Source organism: Oryctolagus cuniculus, chromosome 21, assembly GCF_964237555.1.
Source record: "Oryctolagus cuniculus chromosome 21, mOryCun1.1, whole genome shotgun sequence".
In the NCBI taxonomy this organism is placed as follows: domain Eukaryota; kingdom Metazoa; phylum Chordata; class Mammalia; order Lagomorpha; family Leporidae; genus Oryctolagus; species Oryctolagus cuniculus.
The window spans coordinates 7,591,655-7,612,950 of record NC_091452.1 but is presented as its reverse complement, the minus strand read 5'-3'; the positions used below and the strand labels follow the sequence as shown (position 1 = coordinate 7,612,950).

The 21,296-nt window shown below is 46.8% G+C and overlaps 1 protein-coding gene and 1 non-coding gene across 5 annotated transcripts in view; one reads left to right on the top strand and one right to left on the bottom strand.

Annotated features, from left to right (window-relative positions):
* The window catches only part of ANAPC5 (anaphase promoting complex subunit 5), a 47,436-nt gene extending 31,161 nt beyond the window's left edge, over positions 1-16,275 (bottom strand). For 2 of the 4 annotated variants that reach the window (XM_008272198.4, XM_070066169.1), the window contains exons 1-7: positions 15,867-16,225; positions 10,947-11,026; positions 10,053-10,162; positions 9,108-9,300; positions 8,010-8,076; positions 1,219-1,320; positions 161-351 (exon numbers count right to left, since the gene is read on the bottom strand). In XM_008272198.4, the coding sequence (XP_008270420.1) occupies positions 161-351; positions 1,219-1,320; positions 8,010-8,076; positions 9,108-9,300; positions 10,053-10,162; positions 10,947-11,026; positions 15,867-16,073 (950 nt within the window). In that variant the 5' untranslated portion in view covers positions 16,074-16,225. Of the gene's footprint in view, positions 1-160; positions 352-1,218; positions 1,321-8,009; positions 8,077-9,107; positions 9,301-10,052; positions 10,163-10,946; positions 11,027-15,866 lie in introns of all 4 variants that reach the window. The other 2 variants (XM_002719740.5, XM_002719739.5) reach the window with 2 other exon arrangements.
* A 2,298-nt stretch (positions 16,276-18,573) lies between these two features.
* On the top strand, positions 18,574-18,735 carry LOC127488432 (U1 spliceosomal RNA). Its single transcript, XR_007916136.1, has one exon. It is a non-coding gene; the product is annotated as a U1 spliceosomal RNA (small nuclear RNA).
* The last annotated feature ends 2,561 nt before the right edge of the window (positions 18,736-21,296 follow it).

Below are 21,296 nucleotides of genomic sequence, written 5' to 3'. Positions count from 1 at the left end.
AACACTGCTTCCTCCTGGTGCCGTTACTGACAAGTCCAAGCGGAAGGGGCTGGTCTCTTTCTTCTTCCTCTTCTAATACATTACTTTAAGAAATGCATCTCAATTAAGATGTAGAGTTAGCATCTTCGATTTCTGCATCGACAAAAGCCCACAAACTTACTAGTGACCGAAGCGGCAGTGGAGGGCAGCCAGGTTCAGGGCGGCGTAACGCAGGCTCCGCCCGTAGCCCTCTTCCCCGTTGCTTTTGCCCTCGGCTCCAGTGAGAATCAGGCGGTCAAAATAATGCAGCAGGCTGTGTGTCGAACTGAAAACATCCTGGACGCGGAGGTTGTTCAAGTAGCTGAGGTAGTGCTAAGGCGAGAGATGAAGCCATGCACTTGAAACGCTGCACTGCCTCGCGGGGGACTACCGCAGAGCTCTGCAAGCATCCCGGCGCCCTGTCTTTCTAGCGGGCGATCAGGGCTCAGCCTAAGCTTTTCCCTAACGGTAGAATAAGATGGGCTCAAGACACGCTGGTTCCCGCCAAGGGAGTCCAAAATGAAATCAGGGCCATTAGTGCTGGTGTCAGTGTCATCCTAAACGTGCATCCTCTGTGCCGCTGGTTATGCTGGGTGGTTCCCAAGGTGAAGGGCCCCACCGAGTTCAGGATTTAGGAACATGGCAAGTTCAGAAATAAAAATCTTCAAGCCTGAATTCATATACAAATTATAAAAACTGATTTTTTAAATGCTCAAGTTAAAACACAGGGAGATTGTTCACTGTCCCAAGAATGCTATTCTTTGCATTAAAATAAATTTTGCCTGAAATTAAAAAAAAAAAAAAACACACAGGGAGACTACTATGGGTTTACTAAGTTAATTATTTTCACTTTGCTTTGAATCACTGGATTAAATCTACATCTTAATGGGCAGATTCCAGTTGATACAAAATACTGACAAAAAGGAGTTTTTTCAACCTCAGAACTTTTATTTTGATCAGTCTACTCTACTGTCTCCTATCCAAAATTCACAAGAGAGAGAGAATGAATAAAAACATCAACAGAGGGAAGAAATCGCCCTACAATCTGCTCCCAGTTACTCGCCCACAACAGGATTTCCTTCAGGAACCTGGGCCAGTGGACTGACTCCAGTTCCATGTACTGACATTCAACATATACAGAGTATATACGGGGAAGCCTTGTCTTTCCTTTCCAACCCAAACACACTGGGGAAGACTCACCGCTTCAGCAAAATCTGGATTAAATTTCAACAAGTTGTTCAATTCCTTCTGCAGGGAAGCTGGAGTAAGGGCTTTAGTTTCATCATTCTTTAATAAAGAAGCCTGAAATTTAAAAACGACAACTCCATCACAAAAAGTGCTCAATAAACACACAGAAATACCACGATGTTTCAAAAATTTCATGGAAAACTACAATTAAAAGCTAAGACTGGCTGGCGCCGCAGCTCACTTGGCTAATCCTCTGCCTGTGGCGCCAGTACCCTGGGTTCTAGTCCCGGTCAGGGTGCCAGTTCCGTCCCACTTGCTCCTCTCCCAGTCCAGCTCTCTGCTGTGGCCTGGGAGGGCAGTGGAGGATGGCCCAAGTGCTTGGGTCCTGCACCCACATGGGAGACCAGGAGGAAGCACCTGGCTCCTGGCTTCGGACCAGTGCAGTGCATCGGCCATAGCGGCCATTTGGGGGGTGAACCAACAGAAAGGGAAGACCTTTCTCTCTGTCTCTCCCACTATCCAACTCTACCTGTCAAAAAAAAAAAAAAAAAAGGGTAAGACTGGGGCCAGCGCTACGGTACAGCGGGTAAAGCCACTGCCTGCAGTGCCAGCATCCCATATGGATTCTGGTTCAAGACCCGGCTGCTCCACTTCCAATCCAGCTCTCTGCTGTGGCCTGGGAAAGCAGCAGATGATGGCCCAAGGCCTTGAACCCCTGCACCCACATGGGAGATCTGGAAGAAGCTCTTGGCTCCTGGCTTTGGATCCACACAGCTCTGGCTGTTGCAGCCAATTGGGGAGTGAACCAACAGATGGAAGACCTCTCTCTCTCCCTCTCCCTCTCCTTCTGTGTAACTCTGACTTTCAAATAAATAAATAAATAAATCTTATTAAAAAAAAGAATAACAAAAAAAAGGTAAGATTATTTTGGTGCAAAAAAAAACACATCTGAAATCCACACATATAAAAGGCCTTCAAAAAGTTTATGAAAAACATATATTATGAAAAACCAACGCATAGATTTCAAATTTTTGCACCAAAATAAATTTATCTTTAAAGTGATTTTCCCGGCCGGCGCCGTGGCTCACTAGGCTAATCCTTACCTGCGGTGCCGGTACACCGGGTTCTAGTCCCAGTCAGGGCGCCGGATTCTGTCCCGGTTGCCCCTCTTCCAGGCCAGCTCTCTGCTGTGGCCCGGGAGTGCAGTGGAAGATGGCCCAAGTGCTTGGGCCCTGCACCCACATGGGAGACCAGGAAGAAGCACCTGGCTCCTGGCTTCGGATCGGCACAGCGCACATGCCATAGCAGCCATTTGGGGGGTGAACCAATAGAAGGAAGACCTTTTTCTCTTTCTCTCTCTCTCACTGTCTAACTCTGCCTGTCAAAAAAATTTAAAAAATAGCCGGCGCCGTGGCTCAATAGGCTAATCCTCCACCTTGCGGCGCCGGCACACCGGGTTCTAGTCCCGGTTGGGGCGCCGGATTCTGTCCCGGTTGCCCCTCTTCCAGGCCAGCTCTCTGCTATGGCCAGGGAGTGCAGTGGAGGATGGCCCAGGTGCTTGGGCCCTGCACCCCATGGGAGACCAGGAAAAGCACCTGGCTCCTGGCTCCTGCCAGGATCAGCGCGGTGCGCCGGCTGCAGCGGCGGCCATTGGAGGGTGAACCAACGGCAAAAGGAAGACCTTTCTCTCTCTGTCTCTCTCTCTCACTGTCCACTCTGCCTGTCAAAAAAAAAAAAAAAAAAAAAAAAAAAGAATAAAAAAAAATTTTTTAAAAAATAAAAAAAAAGGCAATTTTCCCAGGCCTACACTGTAGCATAATGGGCTGGGCCTCTACCTGTGGTGCCAGAATCCCATATGGGCACCAGTTGTGCCCCAGCTGCTCTTCTTCTGATCCAGCTCTCTGCTACAGCCTGGGAAAGGAGATGGCCCAAGTGGTTGGGCCTCTGCACCCACATGGAAGACCTGGAAGAAGCTCCTGGCTTCAGATCAGCTCAAATCTTGCTAATGCAGCCCTCTGGGGAGTGAACCAGCGGATGGAAAACCTTTCTATCTCTCTCTCTCTCTGCAACTCTACCTCTCAAATAAGTAAATAAAATCTTTAAAAGAAGGAAAGCTATTTTCTAGGAACTTTCTCAAGTGCCCCATCCCACTCCTAAGCACTTGTTTCATTATATGGACATCAGTAATAACTATATAAAATATGTAGGGGCTGGAGTTGTGACACAGCAGGTTAAGTCACAATTGGCAATGCTGGAATTCCGTATCACACTGCCAGTTGGAGTCCAGGCTGCTCAGCTTCTGATCCAGCTTCCTGCTAAGGCACCTGGGAAGGTAGCACAGGAGGGCCCACGTGCTCAGGCCCCTGCCACCCGCGTGGGAGACCAGGGTGGAGTTCCTGGCTCCTGGCTTCAGTCTGGCCCAGTCCTGGCTGGCAGTGAGCCACTGGAAGAAAGATCTGTCTCTCCCTCCCTGCTGCTGTGCCTTTCAAATTAATAAACGAGTAAATCTTCAAGAAACAGCAATAATCGAATGTGTAGGAAACTAGTTTCAGGATTAAGTATTGTGGTGCAGTGGATCAAGCTGCCACTTGGGATGCCTGCCCACACCGCAGTATCAGTTTGAGTCCCAGCCCTCAGATTCCAATCCAGCTTCCTGCTTAGGTGCCTTGAAAGGAAGCGGATCACAGCCCAACTACTTGGGTCCCTGCCACCCACATGGGAGACCTGGAAAGGGTTCCTGTCTCCTGGCTTCCGCCCAGCCCAGCCCTGGCTGTTGGGGGCATCTGGGAAATAAAACAAAATATGGAAGATATTTCTCTCTGTCTTTTCCTCTCTTTAATTCTGCCTTTCAAATAAACATAAAAAAAAAACCTAGTTTTTAAAAAAAGATTTATTTTATTTCAAAGTCAGAGTTACAGAGAGAGAGAGATATTCCATCCACTGGTTTACTCCACAACGGGCCAGGGGAAGGCCAGGCTGGAGCCAGGAGACAGGAACTTTATCCAGGTCTCCCACGTGGGTACCGGGGCCAAGGGCTTAGGCTCCTGTGCCCTCCAAGGCCCATTATCAGTGAGCTGCATTAGAAGGGGAGCAGCCAGGACTTGAACCAGTGCCCATATGGGATACTGGCATCGCAGGAGGTGGCTTAACCTGGTATACCACAATGCCGGCCCCTCAAATGTTTACATTTAACTGTGTTGTGGACATTCTGCTCCAACTTTACTGCAATTTTATGGTCTAATTTTTCTAAAACTAGTAAAAAAAATTTTAATCTATTTACTTGAAAGGCAGAGTTACAGAAACACAGAGAGAAAGAGAGATCTTTCACCTGCTGGCTCACTCCCTAAATGACCACAAAAGCCAGAGCTGGGCAGATCGAAAGCCAGGAGCCACAGGGTACAGAGGCCCAAAGACCTGGGCCATCTTCTGCTGCTTTCCCAAGCACACTAGCAGGGAGCTGGATTGGAAGTGGAGCAGTCAGGAATCAAACCAGTGCCCACGTGGGATGCCGGCATTACAGGCAGCAGCTTTACCCACATCAGTGTCAGCCCCAGTAGCAAAAACTTCTCATTTCATTTTTAATTCATTATATCAATATAGATAATTTTAGGATAAGCAAAAGACACAGAAGAAAAATTTTCTGTAATCCTATACCCAGAAATAATACTATTCGTACTTTAATGTATCTTACTTTAGTCTTTTTTTGTATGTGTGTAATTGTGTACACGTATATGTGTGGGTGTGTGTGAATATACACATACTTGAACAAAATCAGAATATATAATTTCAGGGCCAGAGCTGTGGCATAGTTAGTAAAGCTACCACCTGTGACTCCAGCACCAGATATGGGTGCCAGTTCGAGTCCCAGCTGCTCCACTTCTGACCCATCTCTCTGCTCATGTGCGTGGGAAAGCAACAGAAGACGGCCCGAGTGTTTGGGACCCTGGGAGAAGCTCCTGACTCCTGGCTTCAGCCTGGCCCAGCCCGGCCTTTGCAGCCATTTGGGGAGTGAACCAGCGGATGGAAGATCTGTCTCTCTCTCTGTCTCTTCCTCTCTCTGTGTAACTCTGATGTCCAAATAATAAAACTTAAAAAAAAAAAGTATAATTCCACTTCTTATTCTTTTTTTTTTTTTTTTTTTTTTTTTGACAGGCACAGTGGACAGTGAGAGAGAGAGAGACAGAGAGAAAGGTCTTCCTTTTTGCCGTTGGTTCACCCTCCAATGGCCGCTGCGGCAGGTGCACTGCGGCCGGTGCACCGCGCTGATCCGATGGCAGGAGCCAGGAGCCAGGTGCTTTTCCTGGTCTCCCATGGGGTGCAGGGCCCAAGCACCTGGACCATCCTCCACCGCACTCCCTGGCCACAGCAGAGAGCTGGCCTGGAAGAGGGGCAACCGGGACAGAATCCGGCGCCCCGACTGGGACTAGAACCCGGTGTGCCGGCGCAGCTAGGCGGAGGATTAGCCTAGTGAGCCGCGGCGCCGGCTATTCTTTTAATAATATATTATAGGGGCTGCTGCTGTGGCTCAGTGGGTTAAAGCCCTGGCTTGCAACGCCAGCATCCCATATGGGCACTGGTTCAAGACCCAGCTGTTCCACTTCTGATCCAGCTCCCTGATGACGTGGGAAAGCAGTAGAAAATGGCCCAAGTGCTAGAGCCCCTGCACCCGAGTAGGAGACCCGGAAGAAGCTCTTGGCTGCTGGCGCTGGATTGGCTCCGTTCCAGCCATCATGCCATTTGGGGAGCAAACCAGTGGATGGAAGACCTCTCTCTCTGTATCTAACCCCCTCTGTAACTCTCTTTTTCAAATAAATAAAAATGATAAAATTTGTCTCATCGCTAGTCTTTGAAAATGATTTCTAAAGCAAAAGTATTAATCCTTTCACTGTCATATTTATTGCAATTACTTTTTCCCATTTCGTTGTCTGCCTTTTAATTTTGTTAGAACTTGTTCTGACATGTGACATACATTTTGATTTTACACTGAAAATCAAATGATCCATGTGTCTTGTTCTACAGCTTTTATGTTTAGAAAGTCATTCCCCACCCACAGATCATGTAAAAGTTAATATGTAGTTCCTTTAGTCTAATTAGAGCTTTAAATATTTACTTGTAACCCTTTCATCTGTCTGTAATGCGCTGAGGTGTGAGGGTGACATGTGAACCCCGCTGTACTTTTTCCTCTATAGGTAACCAACTGTATAGGTGGGTTTTTGTAATCTGCCTGAAATTCACCTGCAGAGGTGATTCCATCACTTTTATTTAAACATTACATCTTTACACAAAAAAGGAAATTTGCAAGAATATTAAGGAATATTGGAAAAGAAGAACAAAAAATAAGATTGTATGCTGAAAATAACATAGGAGAAAAATGTTCACTTTATATAGTCAAGAAAATGAAAAAATATGGGCCAAGCAGCAACAAGATCTGTCTGAAGCAAAGTAAACTGATGTCCGATCCACTGGTTTACTTTTCTTTTCTTTTTTTTTTTTTTTTTTTAAATATTGAAGAGTAATCTTTTATTTTTTTTTTTTATTTTTATTTTTTTTGACAGGCAGAGTGGACAGTGAGAGAGAGAGAGAGAAAGGTCTTCGTTTGCCGTTGGTTCACCCTCCAATGGCCGCCGCGGCTGGCGCGCAGCAGCCGGCGCACCGCACTGATCCGATGGCAGGAGCCAGGTACTTATCCTGGTCTCCCATGGGGTGCAGGGCCCAAGTACTTGGGCCATCCTCCACTGCACTCCCGGGCCACAGCAGAGAGCTGGCCTGGAAGAGGGGCAACCGGGACAGAATCCGGCACCCCGACCGGGACTAGAACCCGGCGTGCCGGCGCCGCAAGGCGGAGGATTAGCCTAGTGAGCCACGGCGCCGGCCACACTGGTTTACTTTTCAAATGTCCACAATAGCCAGGACTGGGCCAGGTCAAAGCCAGGAGCCAGGAACTCCAAGTCTGCACCGTGGATGGCAGGGACCCAAGTACTTGTAGCATCGCCTGATGCCCTCTTTGTGTGCATTACAGGAAGCTGGATCAGAAGCCCACCCAGACTCAAACCATGCATTCTGACGTGGGATGTGGGCACCCCAGGTGGAGACTTAACCACTACCCCAAACACCCACCCCTTCAACCTTCCTTTATGTCTGAAAGGGCCCATGGAAAATACAGGGAGAAAGGAAGAAGCAAGGCTCCTAATCATATTTGTAAGTTGTGATAGTCACATACTATAACTAAAAGAAGCTCACTAGTAACTTTAATAGAAAAATAAAACCGGCTGGCGCCATGGCTCACTAGGCTAATCCTCCACCTGCAGTACCAGCACCCTGGGTTCTAGTCCCGGTCGGGGTGCTGGATTCTGTCCCGGTTGCCCCTCTTCCAGGCCAGCTCTCTGCTGTGGCCAGGGAGTGCAGTGGAGGATGGCCCAAGTACTTGGACCCTGCACCCACATGGGAGACCAGGAGAAGCACCTGGCTCCTGGCTTTGGATCAGCGCGGTGCGCCGGCCGCAGCAGCCACTGTGGGGTGAACCAATGGAAGGAAAACCTTTCTCTCTGTCTCTCTCTCTCACTGTCCACTGGGCCTGTCAAAAAAAAAGAAAAAAAAAAAAAAAGAGAGAGAAAGAAAGAAAAAGAAAATCATGCACAAAATAGGAAGGGACACAGCTACAACCGCATTGTTAGTGAAGAAGAGAGGGCCAAGAGCAACAGACAAAGCAGATTCACAGACAGCCAACTGAGGTAACCAGCCTGTGCTATGACACAGAGTGTCACAGGATAAAACAGTCCAGACAAATCACAGAATTAACATACCTGCTGAGAAAGAAAAAACTCTGCTTGCTTTTGGGATAGAGGCCCACTGCAAGATACTTCCTCTTCTCTGGAAAAAATTAAAAACAAAAATAGTGAAGAATTACGTAAGAGTGAAAACAGCAACATTTACAAAATCATACTAATTTTCTTCCTACAAATAGACAGATATACTTAAAACATGATTTCAATAATGGAAACATCTTTCGTCTACAAGTTGCTAGTGTTGCTTTCTGAAAAATAAAAGAGCTATACATTTCTTACAATACCCAGGATAAACTTTTGAGTCCTCTTTTTCTTCATTTGTATATTAGAATAATACTTTAATTTTGGCATTTGAATCTTAACATTATGCAACCTAGCTACTTTGGGATAATCTTAAAATGTTTTCCTGGTAATCTGTCCCATTTGCTGACCCCTCCCTGCAAACAAAATGACAGTGACACTTTGTCCTGATATTTTCTTTTTTGGTTTATGCCTATTCGAATTTAAAGTGTATAAATAAATTAAAAGAAAAAAAAAAAAACAGTGTCAAGAGCAATGTACCAAGAGAGTCCAGAACTCAATCACTACATATAAATAATATGGTCAAATAATTTTGGACAAAGATACCAAAACCATTTATTCAATGGGGAAAGAACAGTCTTTTTAACAAATGGTGCTGGGAAAAGTAGAATATATACATGCACAAGAATGAACTTGAACCCTTATCTAATCCCATATACAAAAACTAACTCAAAATAGATCAAAGACCTAAATGTGAGACCAGGCTCCTGTTTTCAGTCTGGCCCAGGTCTGGCTATTGTGGGTATATGAGGAGTGAACCAGCGACAGAAGATCTCTGTGTGTGTATACGTGTATGTGTGTGTGTGTACATGTGTGTGTGCATGTGTCACTCTGCCTAAAAATAAAACAAACATTAAAAAAAAATCCACACCCTGACGCCAAGCTCCTTGGCCGTCTGGATTTCCCACCTCCCAGTGGCCAATCCTAACTCAGAAGGAGCGCACTGATGCAGCCCCACGAGGTGTTGCCCTCCTGGATCTGAGGGCAAAGGGGATGGCTGCGCAGAGGAATTCCCGTCAGAAAAACCCACGTTACCTCACAGAGACGTCCAGGTCTTCTTTTTCCATTTTTCTTTCTCCATCTTCTCTACCGGTCAGTTCCATATCAGCGTCCTCCACGGTTTTTTTCTCACCACTTTGGAAATACTGTTGAAGGGCAGTGTACAGTTTAAACACTTGGCTGAAAGAAAGCTTACTGTAGGCCAGGATCATGTGACGCAGAAACAAACCTACAAAAGAAGACCAGAGACAGGTGAAAGCATTAGCTGACGTTCAGGCTACACAGCGAATTCCCCCGCCTAGAATGTTCCTCCGCCAGCCTTCACCAATCTGGATCCTTCTGATTCAGGCCTCGGTGCTCCACCCACCATCTCTCTCTCTCAGGACCTCCGCTGTATTTTCTCCATGGCCGTTGGACTCCAGAACTACCTCCCATGTTTGTTTCCTTTTTACCCGCTGAGCCCTCGGCTAGAGGAAATGTCTATCTTGTAAGTGCAGAGCCTGGCACCAGGAGATCCACAAACAACTAACTGAACAACATAAAAACCACCATGCAAAAGAGCCAGACAGACGGAGCAGGGATACAAAGTTAGCAGAAAAACGTCAAACAAGCATCACAGGTGCCCTCACTTTAGACACTTAAGCAATAGCATATTTTTACTTACCTCGCTTCCTTAAGTTTGGTTGGGGCCCTCCCTTACAGCTGCACAATGCAGGCAAGTGATCCAGAGCACTGTGAAAGACCTGGGAGACCCAAAAACCCGGGGACCAGGCTCTGCCTCTGACTATTGTAGACAAAACAGAGGGTGCTTTTCTACAAGTCCACCATGTAAATACGGATCAAAACGGCAAGGCAATCAATACAAACCACACATCCAGGACTCCCACTTTGTTCACGACAGAGCAGAGTGATGACAGATGTGATTTAGAAAGCTGCTTGCTTTAAGGAAAACACTCTGCTCTTCGTAGAAGAGTTCCATACCTACTACACTTGTTTTGTGAACCTCTGGCTCAGTTCCAGAAAAAGAATCTGAAAGGTCATCAAAAAATTGCTCCATATCCTTCAATTCGCCTTCAGCCATCAGTTTGATTCTGAATGAGAAAATTCAGGCGTACAGTTTAGGAAGGACCTTTGGAAATCTTCCCACATATGTTTCACATTCCTCGATTATCTAAAATCTATGTTAAAGGAATTTATAGTGTAACATAAAACAAACTTAGTAACTCTTATTTCTGAAAAGGGCCATCGCTGTGTTCTTGATCATAAAATTTGTCAAAGTTTCAGATCAGCCACTAAAAAAACGAATTTTTTGGTACCAACTAAAAAAGATCTATATAGAGCAATAAATTTTGGGGGAAAACTGTGAAACAGTATACTTAACATTAATCACACTTCAAAAAATTTTAAGTTAACAGTACTTTGGGGAAAAAAAAACCTAGGATAATAAACATATCTTTTAAACATACCCACACTGTTCCGTAAACTTTATCTACCTTGGCCGGCGCTGCGGCTTACTAGGCTAATCCTCCGCCTGCGGCGCCGGCACACCAGGTTCTAGTCCCAGTCAGGTCGCCGGGTTCTGTCCCGGTTGCTCCTCTTCCAGTCCAGCTCTCTGCTGTGGCCCTTCCGGGCAGTGGAGGATGGCCCAAGTACTTGGGCCCTGGACCCGAATGAGAGACCAGGAGGAACCACCTGGCTCTCCTGGTTTCAGATCAGCACAGCACGCCAGCCATACCAAGCATTCTGGGGGGTGAACCAACGGAAGGAAGACCTTTCTCTCTGTCTCTCTCTCATTGTCTAACTCTGCCTGTCAAAAAAAAAAACAACCTTGATCTACCTTGATACCTTCTCACAGGCCCAGAAAATGACGTTTACCTGATCTGTACTGAATTTGCCAGCTGAGGACAAGAGTCTTCAATCAACTTGTACAGTTTTGACAGCGTGATATCTGGGCCCTGAGTAAAGGACAAACAGAAAACTTATAAATTTCAGAGTTGGAGACTGATAATGAACCGTCAACATAAATACATTTATCAACTCTCTGCTTTAATAATCAGCCTAAACATGAAACCTCAACTCAGCATTTTTCTAGCTAACTACAAAGCTGAAGTAACACTTTACATTTACATAACACTTTCATTTAGTAAGTAGAATGATCTGAAGTAGAAACAAAATACAGGATTGTTGGTGCTGGCTCTGTGGCAAATTGGGTAAAACCACACCTGCAGTGCTGGAGTCCCATATGGGCACCAGTTCGTGTCCCGGCTGCTCCACTTCCAGTCAGCTCTCTACTAGTGGCCTGGGAAAGCAGTGGAAGACAGCCCAAGTGCTTGGGCCCCTGCACCCCAGTGGGAGACCTGGAAGAAGCTCCTGGCTCCTGGCTTCAGATCTGCCCAGCTCCAGCTGTTGTGGCCATGTGGGGAGTAAACCAGCAGATGGATGACCTCTCTCCCTCTCTCTGCCTCTCTGTAACTCTGACTTTCAAATAAATAAATAAATCTTTAAAATTTGAAATTTATTTGAAATTATTTGAAAATCAGAGTTACACAGGGAGAGAGAGAAAGAGAGAGACAGGTCTTCCATTTGCTGGCTCACTCCCCCGTTGGCCACAATGGCCAGAGCTGCAGGAGCCAGGAGCTTCTTCCATGTCTCACATGTGGGTGCAGGGGCCCAAGGCCTTGGGCCATCATCTACTGCTTTCCCAGGCCATAACAGAGAGCTGGATCGGAAGTGGAGCAGCCAGGACTCAAACCGGCATCCATATGGGATGCTGGCTCTGCAGGTGGCGGCTTTACCCACTACAACACAGCACCGGCCCCAATAAATCTTTTAGAAGTTATAATAATACAGGATCATTTCACAGTCCAAGGGCACACCATTCCTTCCTTCTTAGTTTTGTAACCATGGCAAAAGTTCAACCTCTCTGAGCCCTGGTCTCCTTTACCAGTAAGAGTATTATCAAGAGAGAATGATAAACAACACCCTTGTCTGTGGCAAGGATTAAGACAATATAAAGTGCTCTGTAAACCGGAGAATATTATACACACACAAGTGTCTCTTTTTCACAAATACAATTTCAGTTGATCTTTCCCCAAACCTTGGAAGGTAGGCAGGCATATGATTTACTGCAGCTTACAAAAAGTATCATTAGGGGACAGTCTACTACTTCAGCCATCAGGAAGATGTCAATGTCACTGAGGTTTAGAACTGAACACTGACGGGGAGGTCATCTGGCCTAACGGTTAAGACTCCCACAGCAATTGGGTTCTTGCCATCCACGTGGGAGACCTGGAGCATCTGGGGGGCAGATGGGAACTCTGTCTCACCTATCTGTCTCTCCAACAAATCAGACCAACTCAATTTAAACCACCCGCTGAGTCTGCTTTGGAAAGCCAGTTACAGCATGTACGCCAACTCTAGATGCAGATAACCCAGCAATTCCACTTTTGGGGAAGTTATATTTGGCATTCCTTGTTTGAAATGAAGAGAAACTGAAAAGAACCTGTTAAGTCCAATAATGGCATAACTTGTAATTTATAATAAAGAATTAAATTATGTTGCCTTTCTTGTGGAATACAATGCAGATGTTAAAAAAATATTCAAATATGTTGGCATGAAATGATCTCAAGACTTGTTGGAGTCAGGTTAAAGCCCTAGCCTGCAGTGCCAGCATCCCATATGGGCGCCGGTTCAAGTCCCGGCTGCTCCTCTTCTGATCCAGCTCTCTGCTGTGGCCTGGGAAAGCAGTGGAGGATGACCCAAGTCCTTGGTCCCTACACCCATGTTGGAGACCTGGAGGAAGCTCCTGGCTCCTGATCAGCTCAGCTCTAGCTGTTGTGGTCATTTGGGGAGTGAACCAGTGGAATGGAAGACACCTCTCTCTCTCTCTCCCTCTCCCTCTCCCTCCCTCCCCACCCCCCAGCTCTACCTCTCTCTCTGTAACTCTTTCAAATAAAATAAAATAAATCAAAAAAAAAAAAAAAAAAAGTGGAGCCAGCCCTATAGCGTCAGTGTAAGCAGGTAAGGCCGCTGCCTGCAGTGCCAGATGGGCACTGGTTCGAGACCCAGCTGTTGGCGCTTCCGATCCAGCTCTCTGCTACGGCCTGGGAAAGCAACAGAAGATGGCCCAAGTCCTTGGGCCCCTGCACCTGTGTGGGAGACCTGGAAGGGGCTCCTGGCTCCTGAGCTCAGATCAGCACAGTTCTGGCCGTTGCAGACAACTGGGGTGTGAACCAGCAGATGGAAGACCTCTGTGTAACTCTGACTTTCAAATAAATAAATAAATCTTAAAAAAAAAAAAAAAAAAGGCAAGGTATCCTCATCTAGGACAAAAGCCTGGAGGTTCAGATTTCTTAAGGAAACAATTGCAGAAAAGGCAAAAATACTTTGACTCTGGGGATTAAAAAAAAAGACTTGTTAAGTGAGAGGAGTAAGCTGTAGAGTAGCAATAGCATTTACATAAAGAATACATATACACAGAGAAATAACCATATGCACCTAGAAAGATCATTCCAACATTGGTACTCAATAGTTCAATGAATTAATATTGATAATGATCATCTCTGAGAGGGAACAGGATTGGAGAGCATGCATAACAATAACCTTTCACCTTATCAATTTTTGCATAATTTCAAATTTTTACAAGGAAACTGTTTCTGAATGGTTGAAAATTTACTAATTTTGAGGTCAGCGCTGTGGTGCAATGGGTTAAAGCCCCAGCCTGCAGCTCTGGCATCCCATACGGGCACTGGTTTGAGTCCTGGCTGCTCCACTTCCAATTCAGCTCCCTGTTAATGCACCTAGAAAGCAGTGGAGGACGGCCCAAGTGCTTAGGCCCTTGCACCTGCCTGGGAGACCTGGAAGAAGCTCCTGGCTTCAGTTCCACTCAGCTCCAGGTTCTGCAGCCATTTGAGGAGTGAACCAGCAGACATAAGTTCTGTCTCTCCCGCTCTGTCTACAATTCTACCTCTCAAATAAATAAAGACATCAGGATTGGGGTTGGCACTGTGGTACAGCAAGTAAAGCCACTGCTTGCAATGTCAGCATCCAATATTAGGGGGCCACCTCAAGTCCCATCTGCTGTTTCCAATCCAGCTTCCTACTAATGGGCCTGGGAAAGCAAGGAAAGATGTCCCAGTTGGTTGGGCCTCTCCCACCCATGTTGGGAGGCCAGGATGGAGTTGCTGGCTGCCTGGCTTCGGCCTGTCCCAGACTTGGATACTGCAGTCATTAGGGGGGTGAACCCACAGATGAAAGATCTCTATCCTTCTCTCTCTCTCTCTCTCTCTGTTGCTCTTTCAAATAAATAAATCTTTAAAAAAAAATGAGGGGCCAGCACTGCGGCATAATAGGTTAAGCATCTACCTGCAGCACCAGCATCCCATATGGGCACCAGTTCGTCCCAGCTGGTCCACTTCTGATCCAGCGCCCTGCTAATGCACCTGGGAAAGCAGTGGAGGACGGCCCAAGTCCTTGGGCCCCTGCACCCACGTGGGAAACCTAAAAGAAGCTCCAGGCTCCTGGCTTCGGATCCACTCAGCTCCAGCTGTTGGGACCTTTTGGGGAGTGAACCAGAGGATAAAGACAACCTTTCTCTCTCTCTGCCTTTCAAATAAATAAATCTTAAAAAAAAAAAAAAAAAAAGACACCAGGAATACTATTTCTTGTTTCGATTTACCAAACTTTTAGTATTATGCCTTTCATTTGAAAAACGGGGGAATGCATTTACAGTAGTAGTAATGTGGACAGGGCACACTGGAGCTGTGGGAGCTGCAAGCTACAGAGCCACCCTCCTTGTACTGAACTGGGTAAGTCACTTCCCCGCTTCCCTTTAACTCCTCCTGCTCCCTCTTTCCCCTCCCCCAAATACAGGCGATGAACTGAAAAACCCACTACACACTAGACTGAGTGGAAGCCACGCTCCCACTGGTACTAACTGTTTGACCTGTTAAGATCCCACAGTTTGGGGATCTCGGTTTCTGCCACCAGCGTTCCTCAACAGATAACCGCCCAGCCTTCAAGATCCAACTTCACACTGAGAACACGCACCCACCTCCACCAGGCCAGACCGCATCTCATTCCTACCCAGGTGCTGGCCTGGGTTTTGCAGACGCAAGGTGCACGAACACAGGGCAAGACATCTCTCCTCATGCGAGTGACAGTCTCATGGAGGAGAAGCTGTCAATCACATCAACACACAAAGAAACGAAAACCACATCTGACACAGGTGACGGTTCATACAGACCCAACTAGAATACACTGAAATCAACGAACTCGTTAACACTAATTATTGACCACGTGCTGACGACACAAAGTCACTGGTCTCATTTTACATAGAAAGTTGAGACCTCAATTTAAGATTAAGGAATTTGCGCAACTGGCATTTGGTAAGTAATGGAGCTGTGACCTGAGACGCAAAATGCAGTAAAAAAAAAAAAAAAAAAAAAAAAAGGCGCTTAGCACACACCAAGGCTCGAGGTTAGTTTCGCATCGTTATCACTACTGATTAAGCCTCTCCAGCCTAGGAGCGCGCATGATCCAACTCTGCGTCTCCAACGCTAGCCCAGTCACTCAACTAATAAATACCGGAGCCAGACACGAACCTGCGAAAAAGAAAAATGCACGTAAAGCGCCCAGCCCATCGGAAGCGCCCGGCAAGCGTTAGCTGGCGGTATTGACTGCTTATTTTCCTCACTCTCCTCCAAGGCGGGAAGAGCTTGGGATGCACCCCGCGTCCCCAGACCCGGGGCGCTGACCAGCACGAGTTTGCTAACCGAGCAGGAGGTCGCCCCTCACCTGCAGCAGCGGCAGGAGCAGCTGGTTGAGCCTCCGCCGCTCCATGAGGCTCACGGCGCCCTCGCCCGTGCGCCCCATCTCGTTCAACAGCACCAGCACGGCGATCTTATATGGCGTCACCCAGTCCTTGATGCCGAACACGTTCGCGTGCACCACCCCGTTGGTCATCATTGGATTGAAGTAGAGGCTTTCGTGGACGCTGGCCATGGCGGTCCCGAGACTACGTCTCGGGAAACCGCCACGCGCAGCGTCCAGCCCCCGACTCAGAACATCTTGCAAGCGGCCCTAAGACTCCGTCCACCACCATGTAGCCCAGGAAACTGGCACCCTCGCGCTACCCAGCATGCCGTTGGCCAATCAGAGAACCCCTTTGGAGCACATGGGATGGCCACAGCCAATGGTAGTGCCCAAGAATGCGATGATGGGTGGGGCAAAGACGGTGTATTAGAAAACCGGTTCCCTACGGAAACTCTGGCCAAAGGAGAGCAGGTTCCCGAGCGATGTGGCCCTGACCGGGTGAACGGAAGAAGCCAGGCTTGGAGTCCAGAGTCAAAGGGTCTAAAGGAATGCACGTTTATTCACTTAATTTGAAAAAAAAATCGTAGAATTATTGTGCTTAAAAACCATGCCATGCGATTAAACTTGCACCTTTAAATTATATAGTCAGTTTATAAATATTTAAACTTAAAATCTTGGAAGCTTCATCTAACTCTTTAAGACAAGAATCAACATTTTTTTTTCCTTTGGCATTTCACAAATGTACATGCTAGCCAGGTCAGGTTCCAACTGGCCGTGTATGCTAATGTGAAACTGAGGACAAAAAGTATAAGCTCCTTGTGGTGACTCAGTTTCTTGCAGAATAAATCACAAGGTCTGTGTATTCCTTGCCCTTGAAACTTAAATTGGGTCTCACACCCTATTGCCTTCATACCCCACCCTGCCTTCTTTTCCAGGTTCCCGAGTCCCCCCTGCTCCCCCCTGGCCCCGCCGCCAGTTCCTGGAATTCCCCTTCCCCCTTCCCCCATTGCCACCTACCCCCATCCCCAGTCCTAGCCCTCCTTTTTTTTTTTTTAACTTTTATTTAATGAATATAGATTTCCAAAGTACAGCTTATGGATTACATTGGCTCCCCCCCCACAATGACTTCCCTCCCACCCCCTAGCCCTCCTTAAAAAGGCCCGGCCCCTGGGAGTCGCCTTGTGCCACATGCTCCATCATGTACACACAGGCAGTTGGTCACCCACCTCTGCAGATTTATTTTCTCTGAATAAATTTGGTCTGGCTGTAAATTTGTAAATTCGTGCACTGCCTCCTCTCTATTCTATGACTCTTTTCCTAACATTTTGGTGCCCTGTGTAAGGAGGCACCAATCTGCAACTCTTTTCCTAACAGTCTGTCATTCAAAGTCCTCTAAAATCAATTCTCAGCCAATATTTTCAGCATGGTGTCTCTGGGTTTTTTTTTTTTTTCTGTTTTTGTTTGTTTGTTTTTAGTTTGGTTTTTCACAGTTCCCCTTCCTTTCATCTCTACATCTCCCAAGACACTTGATTCTCTAAAGTGTGTGTGTGTGTGTGTGTGTGTGTGTGTTTAAGATTTATTTATTATTTATTTGAAAGGCAGAGTTACCGAGAGGTAGAGGCAGAGAGAGAGAGGTCTTCTACCACTGGTTCACTCCCCAAATGGTTGCAACATCATGAGCTGGGCTGAACTAAAGCCAGGAGCCAGGAGCTTCTTCCGGGTCTCCCACATCAGTGCAGGGCCCAAGGACTTGGGCCATCTTCTACTGCTTTCCCAGGCCACAGCAGAGAGCTGGATCGGAAGAGGAGCAGCCGGGACTCAAACTGGCACCCACATGGATGCTGGCACTGCAGGCAGCAGCTTTACCCACTAAGCCACAGTGCTGGCCCCATAAAGTGTTGTTATTAATGATTTGTCAGTTCTTGTTTTTACATCCCTTGAAAGGAAAACCAATTCAACTTTGGCAACACACACTATGCTTAGTGCTTAGTTTTTGTTATCTCAACCCAGGTCTCCCACATGGATGGCAGGGATCCAAGTACTTGAGCCATTAATTGCTGCCTCCAAGGGTGCACATTAGCAGGAAGCTGGCGCAGAAACAGAATAGCCAGGACTTGGAACCCAGGCTCTCTGGTTTGGATGTGGGTTTCCAAGTGGTATCTTAACCACTGTACCAAACACCCACCTCTGCAGAGCTAACATTCTGTGACTTGTTACTTTTCATTTTTATTAAAGAATTTTTATTGTTGTAACATGCACATAACAAAATTGACCATTTTAACTGTCTAAAATGTACAACTCAGTGCCATTTAGAACATTCACAGAGGGCTCTGCATTGTGGCATAGGGGGTTAAGCTGCTGCCTGCAATGCCAGCATCCCATAGGGGTTCTGGTTCAGTCCTGGCTACTCCACTTCCAATCCAGCTCCCTGCTAATGCACCTGGGAAAACAGCAGAAGATGGCCCAAGTCCTTGGGCCCCTGTACCCATGTGGGAGACCCAGATGAAGCTCCTGGCTCATGGCTTCAGCCTGGCCCAGCCCCAGCCTTTGCAGCCATTTGAAGATTAAACCAGTGGATAGAAGATCTGTGTGTGTGTGAGTGTGTGTGTGTGTGTGTGTGTGTGTGTCTTCCTCTCTCTATAGCTCTACCTTTCAAATAAAATAAATAAATCTTAAAAAGAACATTCACAGACTTACCTGGCAGGGGAGATACCATGATCATGAAGGTGGTTTTCCCAGAGCGAGGCTCATCCATTGCATTCCGGATGTGCTGACCCCTGCAATTTCCCCAAATGTGGGAAACTCGACTGCATAATTTGTGGTAGTGGAAGACTGTGTTCATGCTCTCCCCTGAATAAAAAAAAAGGAACATTCAGAGCAGTGTTCACTATTATCTAGCACCAGACATTTTCATCACCCCAAAAAGAAAATCTGTATACACTAACCCATACACACTGGCAGTCACTCCCTGTTCTCCCCTTCCCGTCCCCCGGCAACCACTAAGCAGTTCTTTGTCTTCAGGGATTTGCCCTACATGGAATATTTCACATATACAGACTTGTATGTGGCCCCTTGTGGTGCCTTCTTTTATGTAGTATGTTGTTTCTGAGCTTTATCCAAGTTAAAGCAAATATCAGTACTTCATTCCTTTGTAAAATTTGTATTTATTCACTTTCATTTTATTTAAAGGGAGAGAGATGGAGAGACACAGAAAAAGAAATCTCCCGAATTTGTTCACTTGTTCCCTCCCCAAATTCCTGCAACAGCCAAGGCTGGACCAGGCCAAGGCCAGGAGCTGGGAACTCAATCTAGGTCTTCTATTTGGGAGGCAGGGGCCCAAAAACTAGAATAGCTGTTACCTGCTACCTCCCAGAGAGCGCATTAGCAGGAAGCTGGTTCAGAAACCGAATAACTGGGGCTGGCGCTGTGGCGCAGCAGGTTAACGTCCTGACCTGAAGTGCCGGCATCCCATATGGGCGCTGGTTCAAGATCCAACTGTTCCACTTCCAATCCAGCTCTCTGCTATGGCCTGGGAAAGCAGTAGAAGATGGCCCAAGGCCTTGGGCCCTGCACCCACGTGGGAGACCTGGAAGAAGCTCCTGGCTTCAGATTGGTGCAGCTCCAGCTGTTGTGGCCAATTGGAGAGTGAACCATTGGATGGAAAACCTCTCTCTCTCTCTCCCTCTCCTCTGTGTAACTCTGACTTTGAAATACATAAATAAATATTAAAAAGAAAGAAAGAAACCGAGTAGCCAGGACTGCACATCAGTCATGTTGAGTGAGGCACCCACCTATATCAATATAAACCTATTTTTTAACTATATATATCTGCAAAAACCCTATTTTGAAATACGAACCATGTTGTGAGGTACAAGAGAAAGGACTCCAACACATGAGATGGGGTAGGGGACATGATATCTCCAACAATGATAACATACAACATTCATAAAGTTTCAAGGAAACTGGCAGTTTTGCACACTACCAAAAGGAATGCCAATGGCCCTTAGAAGAGTTTATCCAGCAGCATCCAGAGGAAATAGAAGGCACTCAGGATGTTTCAAATAGGAAAATTAGGGCAGAGAATTTACTTCACGGGTTACAAAAGATCTAGGAAGCCAAGCAGGGGCTAGGGATCAGCCATCACAAGAATTTGACGCCACTCCTAGGATGGAATGGACAAAGAAAAGAGGTGGTTGGTTGCCAGAGCCACCAATAGGAGCTGGGGCTTCCGGGTAAGATACAAACGCTGCTGGAGGCTGTTGTCTGACACAGAGAGGGCAGGTGCCAGAGCTTCACCCATTCTCCCACCTTCCAAGCCCCCTCGAGTCTCCCATTAGTCCAACCTGCCAACCAGGGAAAGAAAGCCTGCAACCATCACTACTAATTCCAGAACATTCTCATCACCCCCAAAAGAAACCCCAGCCCCCCTCTCTCCTCACCACACCACACCCAGCCCCTGCAGGCACTATTCTGTATTCTATCTCTGTGGATTGGCTGTTCGGAACATCTCATGTAAATGGAATCAAGCTCTCTGGTGTCCAGCTCCTTTCCTGTAACATCATGCTGCCTTTTTTTTTTTTTTTTTTTTTTTTTTTTGACAGGCAGAGTTAGACACAGAGAGAGAGAGAAAGACAGAGAGAGAAAGGTCTTCCTTCCGTTGGTTCACCCCCCAAATGGCCACTATAGCTGGCACACTGTGCCGATCCGAAGCCAGGAGTCAGGTGCTTCCTCCTGGTCTCCTATGCAGGTGCAGGGCCCAAGCACTTGGGCCATCCTCCACTGCCTTCCCAGGCCACAGCAGAGAGCTGGCCTGGAAGAGGGGCAACTGGGACAGAATCCAGCGCCCCAACCGGGACTAGAACCCGGTGTGCCGGCGCCACAGGTGGAGGACTAGCCCAGTGAGCCACAGTGCCAGCCTGTAACATCATGTTTCTGAAGTTCATCCAAGTTGGAGCATGAACCAGCGCTCCGTTCTTTTCATGCCTCAGCACCATTCTCATCCATGGGTGGACCATATTTGTTGTTGTTGTTCTGTTATCTGCTGGTGGGCGTGTAGGTTGTTTCCACCTTTTGGCAATTGTGAATAGTGCTGCTGCGCACAGTGGTACATATATTTTTGTGTGAACACATGTTTTCAACTCTTGGTTATAAACCTAAGAACGGGCTTTTTGGACCGTATGGTAGTTGTACGTTTAACTTTTTTGTGAACTGTCAGACTGTTTTCCAAAGTGGCTACACCATTTCACATTCCCACTAGCATCGAATGAGGTGGGCTCTACATTTTTAATGCAGAAGAGGAATGCAGATTGCTGTTTAATCATGAATCATGTTCAGCAATGAAAGAACTGAGTACTTACCAAAGATTTTTAAACTATTCTGAGTAGTGGATGGATGAGTGTATTCCTGATTCTA